The sequence below is a fragment of the Lepisma saccharinum genome, chromosome 3 (assembly GCF_977018435.1).
Source record: "Lepisma saccharinum chromosome 3, izLepSacc3.1, whole genome shotgun sequence".
Classification (NCBI taxonomy): Eukaryota; Metazoa; Arthropoda; class Insecta; order Zygentoma; family Lepismatidae; genus Lepisma; species Lepisma saccharinum.
The window spans coordinates 9,104,198-9,119,941 of NC_139231.1; the positions used below are offsets into that span (position 1 = coordinate 9,104,198).

The following is a 15,744-nucleotide window of genomic DNA, read 5'->3' on the forward strand; positions in this document are numbered from 1 at the left end:
AAATGGTTCTTGAGAAGGTCGGTGTAGGTGGCACTAGTCACTGTCGTACGTGGGGGTATGTAGTGTTCCAGAATATGACCTTTCTTATCCCAGAATAAAGTCAACATGAGAGGGGCTGGCTGCGAAACTTCTTTGGTTTCGGTAAAGACGAATGTCGCCATTCTTTTCTTGCACGTTTCGTCTCCTGTTGAAAATGGTGCACCCAACTTTCATCCCCGGTGACAATGTGAGCTAGAAAATCCTCACCCTTTTCTTCATAAGAGGAGGACACTTCTGTAGCGGAGTTCGTCATGCACTATGTGTTGTACTGAACCGAAGTTCATATTCAGAAGGGAAGCCATTTCAGCCAGGGTGACACGCCGGTTTTCCTGAATAAGCCGATCTGCTGCGGCTATGGACTCCTCTGTCACAACTCTCTGAGCCTGACCCGGACGGGGAGCATCAGTCAATAAAGTCGTACCTTCTGGGAATTTCTTGCACCAATCGTAGACTTGCCGCTGTGACAGACAGGCGTCCCCATACTTCGTCTGCATTCTCCGATGAATATCAACCGGTTTCACACTTTCACTCCATAAAAGTCTAATAACTCCACGCTGTTCCTGCTTGGTGCAACTGCGTAGTGGTGCCGCCATCTTGAATCATCTGTTACTCACATTCAACCCCACCTACCGGTACTGCTTCGTACTACCAGCTCGGAAAGATGTCAAGGACTGTGTCTGCAAATTTCCGAACGCCTAGAAAGAAGAAAAGATTTTTAATGGCACTTTTGCGGTTTTCATTTGATTCTCCCTCCTATAAACCACCTCCTCTCGTGGAAAGGAAAGAACCTTTTATTTCTTGGCCATTTATATTTATTAAATGTTTACTATTTATTTCAAACGTCATGTTAGGGGCTGATGACGTAGTTTTTAACCTCAGAGAGAGGTAACAACATTTATTCTTATGTCCCCGGATTGATTCATTTTTACGTTGTGAGAAGTAATTGTTTAGTTTTATGTGGCAAGGTCGAGGTATGATCGATATTTTAGACTAACCGGGGGTCTTAGGTCCTTCTCTCAAATCTGAAACATCTGAGAAGGCACATTGATCTGAAAAGACATGTAAAGTTCAGACTGATTTCATTCAAATGCAATACCAGGTACCTAACTGCTATGATAATTACAGATCAAAATATCTAATTTTAAAGCTGTTGGCCTAGCGTTGTGACTTGCCCCTTATTTGACACCTCGGCCCTCTCCAACCACGTACTATATTTGAAAGTCTTCGTTGCAAGACATTAGACTAGCAAATACTCTAAAATTACTGATAGTTTCATTTCTTAATCTCAATCTCTGAATAGAAGTCTGATATTTGAAAATATCAGTAAAAATGATAGATTGTTTTTGTACACCATTTTAGAAGCAGAAATATTTGATATGTTAAATTATGAATAATAAAATATACCATATTGCCTCGATCTCATCGTCTGCCTTCGCGATTAGCCAAAAATGGCAGAAAAGTGAAGCAAAATAAACTAAATCTCTCATTAAATTAAGTAGTGTAATTGATGCTATACCTGGGACGAGAAAGTATGAGCCCCTCTCAGGCAGATTTGGCTACACTTAAAACTAACTCAAGATGTGCATATGAGCTTATTGCTCAAGTGTGGTACTCTGTCTAATCCAAGATTTTTGTAAAAATGCCCTCGGGAATTTTCTGTGAAAGTATGACCCCCCTCAGATTGATTTGCCTACACTTACAAAAGCTACATCTGTGAGATTGTTGTCCATAAGCTTGTCAAAAATATGCCCCTCTTGATATTTTTTTGGCTACACCTAAAACTAGGCCAAGATACACCCATCTACAACCACCCACACCCACCCACATACACCCACACCCACACACACACACACACACACACACACCATCACACACACATGTTTACTTCTGGTTTATTTCTATTGCATCATGTTGTGCAACAAATTATTATCCAATAATATGCAACAAATTATGATGCAAGAGCTTTTGCATCATGTTGTGCAACAAATTATTACCCAATATTATGCAACAAATTATGATGCAAGAGCTTTTGCATTGCATATCAGTTAGTATTGTGAGAGTGGCTGAGGAGTACAGATGTGTTGTTGCATTGCTCCTCATACAGGTCTGATATTTGACACATTTTGCTTGTTTGTTGTAATCCACTCATATTTAGAGTCAGGTTTATATCTGCCCCAGTTTGTTATACATGACACATGGTATTAGGTCATTGCCTTTCTAGGACATGCCTGTGTAGACATGTATTTGTGGTGGCTTTCTAGAATTGCTCTGTGACTCTCTCATTTCTTACATCATAAACATATGATTTTTCACCTATGAGAATAACACTACATATGGTGTCATCAGGGAGTGTATCGTGGAATTCACAGATAATTTTAATGTTTGTCCTGTCATCAACCACAACTTGTTTCCTTTTTGAGGTGTTGATGACAAACATGGGTCTCTGTGCTTTGAATTCATCTGGTGTGTAATACATGTCAGTATTGCCAGTAGTGACCCTTTTGTATGCTGTAAATGCTTCATATAATTTAAGGAAATCATCCTTGGACATGTCTAAATTGTAATTTTCTCTAGGAAATACCTCATTTCTGCTATTTTTAAGATAAATGTTCTTGATGTTGCAGTTATCAAATTTACTTGAATTTTTTTCCTGATTATTGTGTCTTCCAGTCTGAAACAGTACCACCACAAAATCTGGCATGTCATATTGTATACTGGAGAATGAGTTTGTAGCATCAAACTCATAATAGGTACCAGTGGCAGGCTTCTGTACACATTGATATGTATAAAATTGTAAAGGTACCTGTGGATTTTTTATTATATCTGCTTTGTATTTAAGAGCATAACTGGCTTCATATTCAACAACCGGGATTCTTAGCTCCATAGTCTGAATAAGGCACTTGCCTTCATCAGGTAGGGTATTAGGCAGAGCTTCCCCTGTAGAGTTTAATGTACTGTACCTCATCAAAGCAGCTCTTCTAAATGTGATTCTTAAACCACCCTTCCACATAATATCTTTGTAATCTGAGAAGAATCCTGGCAACAGGCGCATGGGGAACAATACTGTGTGGCTTTTGGATAATATTTTATCACCAGCCTCAAATCCACCTATTTTGTAGTAAGAAGCCTCGGTCTTGGATAATTTTAATGTGGCCAAAGCTGTAGAGGTAATGCCGGGGTAATCTACTCTGTTTATAACAACACCATGTTTTCTGATCTCAATTTCAGAGAACAGATGTGGCACAAAATTGTCTGATTTTTTCAAAAACATGTATAACAGCCAGGAGAGTTCAAATCTCAAACCCCCGTGCTTGTCACATGCATCATTTTTGAGTTATTCAAGCACATAGGTAGAATTACAAGTTTTTTGAAAAAATTATAGAGGCACAAAACATAGAGAATTGTATATGCATGACATCTGAAAATATTCCAGGTCTCCCTCACTTATAGTTTCTGAGATAATCAAATTCAAAAAATTATCGATTTTTTCAAAAACATGTATAACAGCCAGGAGAGTTCAAATCTCAAACCCCCGTGCTTGTTACATGCATAGTTTTTGAGATATTCAAGCACATAGCAATTGCATGCACCACATGGCATATGAAAACATTACAGGTCCACATCACTTATAGTTTCTGAGATAATCAGAATTCGACAAATTTTGAGTATGTTGTTCAGTAGGGTACCACAAGTTGATATCTTCCTGCTGGAGTGGCACAGAATGCATAGTTCTCAAAATACTGTTAATACTGCACTTTTCATAAAATTCTATTTATAGAACAGACATAAATTGGACATTTGCAGCTTAAATATTGCATATATCAGGAAAATTATAGAGACAAAAAATGTAGAGAATCATGCCTAGAATATGCCTACAAAATTTTAAGTCTCCAGCACTGATAGTTTTTGAAAAAATCACAAATTCAAAAAATTATCGATTTTTTAACAAAACTTCTAAACAGCCTCTAGATTTCAAATATGCAACCCCCATGCTCCTATCTTGAAAAATAGGCAAGTTTTTCAAGATCTAGAGAACGGCAAGGGATTTTTGAAAAATTATAGAGATCAAAAAGTTGCATCTTAAAATGCCCATGAGAAATCACCAAGCCCCATGTCTCTAGCATTCATGGATCCAGAGATAATCAAAATTCAAAAAATTATCGAATTTTTTCAAAATTTGAGTATGTTGTTCTGTGAGCCATGCCGGGTCATCCCATCGGCCCAGAATGAAATTATTTGTATATGGGCACCTGTGTTAATTCTGAAATTAAAACTGTAGGCCCTAACTGAGTCTCTGGATTGAACATGTGTCAAATTACACAGCAGGCAGGTTATAATATTTTAAGATAGAACTGAGAGTAGAGTATCATGTTTATGGATTGAACATGTCTCAACATTATTACACAGCAGGCAGGTTATAATATTTTAAGACAGAAATGAGAGTATCATGTCTCTGGATTGAACATGTCTCAACATTATTACACAGCAGGCAGGTTATAATATTTTAAGACAGAACTGAGAGTATCATGTCTCTGGATTGAACATGTCTCAACATTATTACACAGCAGGCAGGTTATAATATTAGAGAGTATCATGTCTCTGGATTGAACATGGATAAATATTATTACACAGCAGGCAGGTTATAATATTAAAACTATAGGCCCGGACCGAGAGTATCATGTCTCTGGATTGAACATGGATAAATATTATTACACAGCAGGTAGGTTATAATATTAAAACTATAGGCTCGGACCGAGAGTATCATGTTTCTGGATTGAACATGTGTAAACATTATTACACAGCAGGCAGGTTATAATATTTTAGAACAAAACTGTTTCTGGATTGAACATGTCTCAACATTATTACACAGCAGGCAGGTTATAATATTAAAACTCTAGGCCCTAACCGAGAGTATCATGTTTCTGGATTGAACATGTCTCAATATTATTACTCAGCAGGCAGGTTATAATATTTTAAGATAGAGCTGAGAGTATCATGTCTCTGGATTGAACAGGGGTAAACATTATTACACATCAGGCAGGTTATAATATTTTAAGACATTGAACATGCATCAATATTATTACTCAGCAGGCAGGTTATAAAAACAAAGCTGAGATTATCACGTCTCTGGATTGAACATGTCTCAACATTATTACTCAGCAGGCAGGTTATAATATTTTAAGATAGAGCTGAGAGTATCATGTCTCTGGATTGAACAGGGGTAAACATTATTACACATCAGGCAGGTTATAATATTTTAAGACATTGAACATGCATCAATATTATTACTCAGCAGGCAGGTTATAAAAACAAAGCTGAGATTATCACGTCTCTGGATTGAACATGTCTCAACATTATTACTCAGCAGGCAGGTTATAATATTTTAAGATAGAGCTGAGAGTATCATGTCTCTGGATTGAACAGGGGTAAACATTATTACACATCAGGCAGGTTATAATATTTTAAGACATTGAACATGCATCAATATTATTACTCAGCAGGCAGGTTATAAAAACAAAGCTGAGATTATCACGTCTCTGGATTGAACATGTCTCAACATTATTACTCAGCAGGCAGGTTATAATATTTTAAGATAGAGCTGAGAGTATCATGTCTCTGGATTGAACAGGGGTAAACATTATTACACATCAGGCAGGTTATAATATTTTAAGGCATTGAACATGCATCAATATTATTACTCAGCAGGCAGGTTATAAAAACAAAGCTGAGATTATCACGTCTCTGGAGTGAACATGTCTCAACATTATTACTCAGCAGGCAGGTTATAATATTTTAAGATAGAGCTGAGAGTATCATGTCTCTGGATTGAACAGGGGTAAACATTATTACACATCAGGCAGGTTATAATATTTTAAGACATTGAACATGCATCAATATTATTACTCAGCAGGCAGGTTATAAAAACAAAGCTGTGAGTATCACGTCTCTGGATTGACATTATTACTCAGCAGGCAGGTTATAAAAACAAAGCTGAGATTATCACGTCTCTGGATTGAACATGTCTCAACATTATTACTCAGCAGGCAGGTTATAATATTTTAAGATAGAGCTGAGAGTATCATGTCTCTGGATTGAACAGGGGTAAACATTATTACACATCAGGCAGGTTATAATATTTTAAGACATTGAACATGCATCAATATTATTACTCAGCAGGCAGGTTATAAAAACAAAGCTGTGAGTATCACGTCTCTGGATTGACATTATTACTCAGCAGGCAGGTTATAAAAACAAAGCTGAGATTATCACGTGTCTGGATTGAACATGTCTCAACATTATTACTCAGCAGGCAGGTTATAATATTTTAAGATAGAGCTGAGAGTATCATGTCTCTGGATTGAACATGTCTCAACATTATTACACAGCAGGCAGGTTATAATATTTTAAGATAGAGCTGAGAGTATCATGTCTCTGGATTGAACAGGGGTAAACATTATTACACATCAGGCAGGTTATAATATTTTAAGACATTGAACATGCATCAATATTATTACTCAGCAGGCAGGTTATAAAAACAAAGCTGTGAGTATCACGTCTCTGGATTGACATTATTACTCAGCAGGCAGGTTATAAAAACAAAGCTGAGATTATCACGTCTCTGGATTGAACATGTCTCAACATTATTACTCAGCAGGCAGGTTATAATATTTTAAGACAGAGCTGAGAGTATCATGTCTCTGGATTGAACATGGGTAAACATTATTACACAGCAGGCAGGTTATAATATTTTAAGACAGAGCTGAGACATGTCTCTGGATTGAACATGTCTCAACATTATTACTCAGCAGGCAGGTTATAATATTTTAAGACAGAGCTGAGAGTATCATGTCTCTGGATTAAACATGTCTCAGCATTATTACTCAGCAGGCATGTTGTTATAATATTTTAGAACAGAACTGAGAATAATATGTTAGGATTTAACAGGTATAAATATTATTACACAGCAGGCAGGTTATAATATTTTCGAGTATTAGGGATTTACACAGCAGGCAGGTTATAATATTTTAGAACAGAACTGAGAATATTATGTTAGGATTTAACAGGTATAAATATTATTACACAGCAGGCAGGTTATAATATTTTCGAGTATTAGGGATTTACACATCAGGCAGGTTATAATATTTTAGAACAGAACTGAGAATATCATGTTGGGGGATTGAACATGTTACACATGAAATAGGCATTTCTGTGTGTGTATGAATCATATGTATTGAAAACTTCAAGATGTAACTGATAAAAATTTCTGCAGAACAATTGTATTCAGGCACCAGCACAGCTCAAAATGTGGCTGATAAGAGTGTCCACAGAAATGTATGAATCATGGAGGCACCAACACGGAAGGTATTGTTTCAAGCCTCAAGATGTGGCTGATAAGAGTTCTACAGAAATGCCTTTTCTATTCAGAACATGCAACATAAATTGATTTTCAGAGCTTTGCAGGGTATTTTAATATAAGGCCGTGGCTCTGTTTGAATTCACTTCATCACAATTTTACCTACCGAGTGGTTGTGCCTTCCTAGAGCAGGTAAATATTCTATATACACCCAAGCATGGAATACAAGGAAGAGTTAGTTCCATCTGCTCCTCCGCCCTATCTTCCCTATAGTTGCAGTGTTGGGCAGTGTTGTATGGCCATCCTAAAACAATGCTGCCCTACAGTTCTTAACCTACCTGTTGTACTATAACCTACCTGATGTGTAACATGTTCAATCTCCCAACATGATATTCTCAGTTCTGTTCTAAAATATTATAACCTGCCTGATGTGTAAATCCCTAATACTCGAAAATATTATAACCTGCCTGCTGTGTAATAATATTTATACCTGTTAAATCCTAACATAATATTCTCAGTTCTGTTCTAAAATATTATAACCTGCCTGCTGTGTAAATCCCTAATACTCGAAAATATTATAACCTGCCTGCTGTGTAATAATATTTATACCTGTTAAATCCTAACATAATATTCTCAGTTCTGTTCTAAAGTATTATAACAACATGCCTGCTGAGTAATAATGCTGAGACATGTTTAATCCAGAGACATGATACTCTCAGCTCTGTCTTAAAATATTATAACCTGCCTGCTGAGTAATAATGTTGAGACATGTTCAATCCAGAGACATGTCTCAGCTCTGTCTTAAAATATTATAACCTGCCTGCTGTGTAATAATGTTTACCCATGTTCAATCCAGAGACATGATACTCTCAGCTCTGTCTTAAAATATTATAACCTGCCTGCTGAGTAATAATGTTGAGACATGTTCAATCCAGAGAAGTGATACTCTCAGCTTTGTTTTTATAACCTGCCTGCTGAGTAATAATGTCAATCCAGAGACGTGATACTCTCAGCTTTGTTTTTATAACCTGCCTGCTGAGTAATAATATTGATGCATGTTCAATGTCTTAAAATATTATAACCTGCCCGCTGTGTAATAATGTTGATGCATGTTCAATCCAGAAACATGATACTCTCAGCTCTGTTTAAAATATTATAACCTGCCTGATGTGTAATAATGTTTACCCCTGTTCAATCCAGAGACATGATACTCTCAGCTCTATCTTAAAATATTATAACCTGCCTGCTGAATAATAATATTGATACATGTTCAATCCAGAGACATGATACTCTCAGCTTTGTTTTAAAATATTATAACCTGCCTGCTGAGTAATAATGTTGATGCATGTTCTATCCAGAAACAGTTCTGTCTTAAAATATTATAACCTGCCTGCTGAGTAATAATATTGAGACATGTTCAATCCAGAAACATGATACTCTCGGTTAGGGCCTAGAGTTTTAATATTATAACCTGCCTGCTGTGTAATAATGTTGAGACATGTTCAATCCAGAAACAGTTTTGTTCTAAAATATTATAACCTGCCTGCTGTGTAATAATGTTTACACATGTTCAATCCAGAAACATGATACTCTCGGTCCGGGCCTATAGTTTTAATATTATAACCTGCCTGCTGTGTAATAATGTTTATCCATGTTCAATCCAGAGACATGATACTCTCGATCCGGGCCTATAGTTTTAATATTATAACCTGCCTGCTGTGTAATAATATTTATCCATGTTCAATCCAGAGACATGATACTCTCTAATATTATAACCTGCCTGCTGTGTAATAATGTTGAGACATGTTCAATCCAGAGACATGATACTCTCAGTTCTGTCTTAAAATATTATAACCTGCCTGCTGTGTAATAATGTTGAGACATGTTCAATCCAGAGACATGATACTCTCAGTTCTGTCTTAAAATATTATAACCTGCCTGCTGTGTAATAATGTTGAGACATGTTCAATCCATAAACATGATACTCTACTCTCAGTTCTGTCTTAAAATATTATAACCTGCCTGCTGTGTAATTTGACACATGTTCAATCCAGAGACTCAGTTAGGGCCTACAGTTTTAATTTCAGAATTAACACAGGTGCCCATATACAAATAATTTCATTCTGGGCCGATGGGATGACCCGGCATGGCTCACAGAACAACATACTCAAATTTTGAAAAAATCGATAATTTTTTGAATTTTGATTATCTCTGGATCCATGAATGCTAGAGACATGGGGCTTGGTGATTTCTCATGGGCATTTTAAGATGCAACTTTTTGATCTCTATAATTTTTCAAAAATCTCTTGCCGTTCTCTAGATCTTGAAAAACTTGCCTATTTTTCAAGATAGGAGCATGGGGGTTGCATATTTGAAATCTAGAGGCTGTTTAGAAGTTTTGTTAAAAAATCGATAATTTTTTGAATTTGTGATTTTTTCAAAAACTATCAGTGCTGGAGACTTAAAATTTTGTAGGCATATTCTAGGCATGATTCTCTACATTTTTTGTCTCTATAATTTTCCTGATATATGCAATATTTAAGCTGCAAATGTCCAATTTATGTCTGTTCTATAAATAGAATTTTATGAAAAGTGCAGTATTAACAGTATTTTGAGAACTATGCATTCTGTGCCACTCCAGCAGGAAGATATCAACTTGTGGTACCCTACTGAACAACATACTCAAAATTTGTCGAATTCTGATTATCTCAGAAACTATAAGTGATGTGGACCTGTAATGTTTTCATATGCCATGTGGTGCATGCAATTGCTATGTGCTTGAATATCTCAAAAACTATGCATGTAACAAGCACGGGGGTTTGAGATTTGAACTCTCCTGGCTGTTATACATGTTTTTGAAAAAATCGATAATTTTTTGAATTTGATTATCTCAGAAACTATAAGTGAGGGAGACCTGGAATATTTTCAGATGTCATGCATATACAATTCTCTGTGTTTTGTGCCTCTATAATTTTTTCAAAAAACTTGTAATTCTACCTATGTGCTTGAATAACTCAAAAATGATGCATGTGACAAGCACGGGGGTTTGAGATTTGAACTCTCCTGGCTGTTATACATGTTTTTGAAAAAATCAGACAATTTTGTGCCACATCTGTTCTCTGAAATTGAGATCAGAAAACATGGTGTTGTTATAAACAGAGTAGATTACCCCGGCATTACCTCTACAGCTTTGGCCACATTAAAATTATCCAAGACCGAGGCTTCTTACTACAAAATAGGTGGATTTGAGGCTGGTGATAAAATATTATCCAAAAGCCACACAGTATTGTTCCCCATGCGCCTGTTGCCAGGATTCTTCTCAGATTACAAAGATATTATGTGGAAGGGTGGTTTAAGAATCACATTTTGAAGAGCTGCTTTGATGAGGTACAGTACATTAAACTCTACAGGGGAAGCTCTGCCTAATACCCTACCTGATGAAGGCAAGTACCTTATTCAGACTATGGAGCTAAGAATCCCGGTTGTTGAATATGAAGCCAGTTATGCTCTTAAATACAAAGCAGATATAATAAAAAATCCACAGGTACCTTTACAATTTTATACATATCAATGTGTACAGAAGCCTGCCACTGGTACCTATTATGAGTTTGATGCTACAAACTCATTCTCCAGTATACAATATGACATGCCAGATTTTGTGGTGGTACTGTTTCAGACTGGAAGACACAATAATCAGGAAAAAAATTCAAGTAAATTTGATAACTGCAACATCAAGAACATTTATCTTAAAAATAGCAGAAATGAGGTATTTCCTAGAGAAAATTACAATTTAGACATGTCCAAGGATGATTTCCTTAAATTATATGAAGCATTTACAGCATACAAAAGGGTCACTACTGGCAATACTGACATGTATTACACACCAGATGAATTCAAAGCACAGAGACCCATGTTTGTCATCAACACCCCAAAAAGGAAACAAGTTGTGGTTAATGACAGGACAAACATTAAAATTATCTGTGAATTCCACGATACACTCCCTGATGACACCATATGTAGTGTTATTCTCATAGGTGAAAAATCATACGTTTATGATGTAAGAAATGAGAGAGTCACAGAGCAATTCTAGAAAGCCACCACAAATACATGTCTACACAGGCATGTCCTAGAAAGGCAATGACCTAATACCATGTGTCATGTATAACAAACTGGGGCAGATATAAACCTGACTCTAAATATGAGTGGATTACAACAAACAAGCAAAATGTGTCAAATATCAGACCTGTATGAGGAGCAATGCAACAACACATCTGTACTCCTCAGCCACTCTCACAATACTAACTGATATGCAATGCAAAAGCTCTTGCATCATAATTTGTTGCATAATATTGGGTAATAATTTGTTGCACAACATGATGCAAAAGCTCTTGCATCATAATTTGTTGCATATTATTGGATAATAATTTGTTGCACAACATAATGCAAAAGCTCTTGCATCATAATTTGTTGCATAATATTGGATAATAATTTGTTGCACAACATGATGCAATAGAAATAAACCAGAAGTAAACATGTGTGTGTGTGTGGGTGTGTGTGTGTGTGTGTGTGTGTGTGTGTGTGTGTGTGTGTGTGTGTGGGTGGGTGTGGGTGTATGTGGGTGGGTGTGGGTGGGTGTAGATGGGTGTATCTTGGCCTAGTTTTAGGTGTAGCCAAAAAAAATATCAAGAGGGGCATATTTTTGACAAGCTTATGGACAACAATCTCACAGATGTAGCTTTTGTAAGTGTAGGCAAATCAATCTGAGGGGGGTCATACTTTCACAGAAAATTCCCGAGGGCATTTTTACAAAAATCTTGGATTAGACAGAGTACCACACTTGAGCAATAAGCTCATATGCACATCTTGAGTTAGTTTTAAGTGTAGCCAAATCTGCCTGAGAGGGGCTCATACTTTCTCGAGTTTATATTATCATAAATTACACTACTAAATTATTTATTTTTAACTCTTTCATTGATGTAATTCTTCTTTTAGTATGCGACGTTTTTGTTAAAATTATACTACGATTTATATGATATGAGAACACGTTCTTTGCAACTTTCGAAGAGAAAGTTTCAGAGACATGGATTTTCTCAATAGGATTGTAGGTGTACTTCGCCCCCTTTTAAAAAGGAATGAATGCCTCGCTGCATGCAAAGATCGGGTGCAATGCAGGAATGGAAATTTGCTGTAATATCGTAAGACCTAAATAATCCGTAATAGAGGCCTCTGGGTTTCTCTTTTCTCTTATGAGGCTTTAGCACTGGGCATATTCATAAATTCAATAATTATATATTTATTATTTATGTAATATATAATTATACCAATAAAATATAATAACATATTTAATAATAAATATATACTGCTGGACAAAAAAACCGGACATTGCATTTTTTGTGATAACGCAATGGGTCGATAAAAGCTCTGGTACAAGGGCTAACTAAATGTTGCAGAAACTGAATTAAGTCCGAGCCTATGAATGGTGCATATGGTACTACATGATCTGCCGAACATTCTCTAATATACCTGCGAGCTGTTATTGCAATTCAGATGTCAAATATTAAAGTGTCCGGTTTTCATTGTCCAGCAGTATATATATATATATAGCTGTGTGTATGTGTGTGTATATATATATATATATATATATATATATATATATATATATATATAAGGTAAAGTGCTCCCTTGTGCATAGCACTACGCCATAAAGGCGTATAGGGGGTGTGGGGGTAACGCACACTTTTATATATATATATATAAATTGCAAGACATTAGACTAGCAAATGCTCTAAAACTACTGATAGTTTCAATTCTTAATCTCAATCTCTGAATAGAAGTCTGATATTTGAAAATATCAGTTAATCGCGAAGGCAGACGATGAGATCGAGGCAATATGGTATATTTTATTATTCATAATTTAACATACCAAATATTTCTGGTTCTAAAATGGTGTACAAAAACGATCTATCATTTTTACTGATATTTTCAAATATATATATATATATATATATTGTAAAAAGATTGTAAGAGATTGTAAAAACCGGTTGATGGATTTGAAAACCTGCTCCCCCACTCTAAAATAAGTTCCGACGTCCCTGGCTTTAGGAAACAGCAGTATGTTATCGAAATGTAAATCAGAATGGATTTTTTTATGGAGATCTTTTCGTGACATGGTCGAACAGGGAACGTCATGTAGCGAGTTGAATGGTGACATCTATTTTCATGTAGTCACCCCCCAAAGGAGGTATCTAGGGGTCACTTCGTCACTTGAAAATTTTCAATTGGCAAAAGGTTTGAGAACATTTTGTATGTTTTCTTTCTCCCCTTACCTCTGACTTCGTTGTGTTGAAAAAACAAAAGTTTTGAATGGCGCCCTCTATGCATGGTGCGTGAGGCTTCAGCTCCCACTATCTTACACCTGCAGGACTGGTCGTATTGAAATATAAAGTGAAATGGAAAGAAAATTATTATTTTTATTTCTAATAACTCATTTTTTTACTTTTGAAATACATACATCATGAATTACAATGAATCCAAACATTAAATATGTAACACAGATTATTTATATTTTATTTCTCCACACTCCCCAACGCTCCTAGCACCCCACCAAAATTTTCTCAACACTCTCTTCAAGTTTTTCATGCAAGGTACCTGAACTCAATATGGCCTACCTAAGGTTTGAGATTGTTTCTATTGGTGAACAAAGTCAGAAAGGTAAAACTAATTTCAAGGTTCAAAAGAGGGACCATTTCTGGGCGTTACCTGAAAATAATAACATAGGTGCAGGGAAGATTTTATTAAAAAGTTACGTTTAGATCACATTGAATACACATGTGCCCAATATGGCCTAGTCATATATTTTGTTTTCTCACATCAAAATATGCAATATAAATTGTAAATAAAGTACCACAATGTTGTGTTTATAGGTATATTGGTACAAGTGCATTTATTTACATAACAACATGCGAGATTTGCACAAAAAAATAACATTACTTACAAACCAACAAATAATAGTGGCGTAGTGTTATAGTACGCCCATACGCCCGGCGTTCCCATATTTAAAATTTCAAAAATGCTTAAATGTTGTGATTATAAAGTAAAACGTGACTAATTTCATGAATGTTTGACCTTCATGGCTAGTTTTCGCTATCCGCTTGCAACGCTCCACTCTCAACACTCGTTCTAGCATCTCTTTTCAATGCCTTTCCAGGCCGGACGCCGAACAGGTTCGGCGTACTGGATTCTATATTCCATGCTGCCTTTCTGGAGGGAAAGCTTCGATTTCTACAGCACTAGCGTAAATGCTCTCTCATACGCCAGCGTACGGTACGGAGCAGAGAGGTCTACCGTGATTGGTTCATGTGACCCTTCCTGCCTTCTGAAGCAGACGACAGCGGTAGAATTCCTACCTGGTTCTTTGCTCTTCGCGCTCATGCAACTCGTGCTATGTGATGCTATAATACGCAATATTGACTGACGTAACTTTACCAATCTCAAATATACTGTTTCTTAATGGCCACTGCATTGTATAATTTATCGCACGAACAGCGATGTGCATTAGAAACTAAAAGATCAACACAGTTTTTGTCAAGTAAGTTGGTGAAGTCCTCGTGGTAGAAATTCAGCCTGTGGCTGCTCTACCACTTAACCCGCAAAACTATTATTTTTTTTTGTTGTATTTTTTCGTTATTATCTAACTACTTAATATTGTGTCAATGGAAATGTTTAACATTCATTTGAAAACTCTTAACATCGAATGGTCTCTGGACAAAATTATTTTAAAATGTTTATCAGCATTCTCAAGATGTAATAAACAGTGGTCTGAATTACTAATCGGCACTGTTACGTCAGTAGAGTGTACGATATTTGGATCATTCACTCTGCTTTGCACAGTGCGCCAAGACGACAGAGGTCCCTGGTTCGAATCCCGGCGTGAGCACGGGTGTTCTTTGTCAGTGTCCTTTCATCAATATCATCACTCATATTCATATTCGCAATTAACCAAAAGTGGTAGAAAAGCGAAATAAAATAAACCAAATCAATCAGTAGTTGGATCGATCATCCACAACAATGACGTCTACTGTTGTGCAGAGGCACTTATGATTCAGGTAGGTTTTTAATGACTTGGGTCATGCAGATAGGTATTAAAAAAAGTATAAAACACCAGAGTTCAAAACATTTGTGGCATAGTGAGGCATCTAATTTTCTAGCTAAAACCATAGAAAAGTTAGGTTTTCTATGCTAAAACATGCATTAAAAAAATCCGTCGCGCAACAGCCCATGAAGGGCCTAGGCATACCTACCGACTGCCGGTCTCCCTCCCACGCTTTCGTTCGTCACCTCTAAGCGTAGAG

At 36.4% G+C, this 15,744-nt stretch overlaps 1 protein-coding gene across 1 annotated transcript; it reads right to left on the reverse strand.

Moving 5' to 3' along the window:
* Positions 1–254: 254 nt before the first annotated feature.
* On the reverse strand, positions 255–632 carry LOC145984887 (protein GVQW3-like). Its single transcript, XM_083118260.1, has one exon. The coding sequence runs from the start codon at positions 630–632 to the stop codon at positions 255–257; it is 378 nt and encodes a 125-aa protein (XP_082974386.1).
* Positions 633–15,744: the final 15,112 nt, after the last annotated feature.

What these genes read in the sequence shown, in the direction of transcription:
- LOC145984887 (XM_083118260.1), bottom strand. Translation starts at nt 632, where the DNA reads ATGGCGGCACCACTACGCAGTTGCACCAAGCAGGAACAGCGTGGAGTT.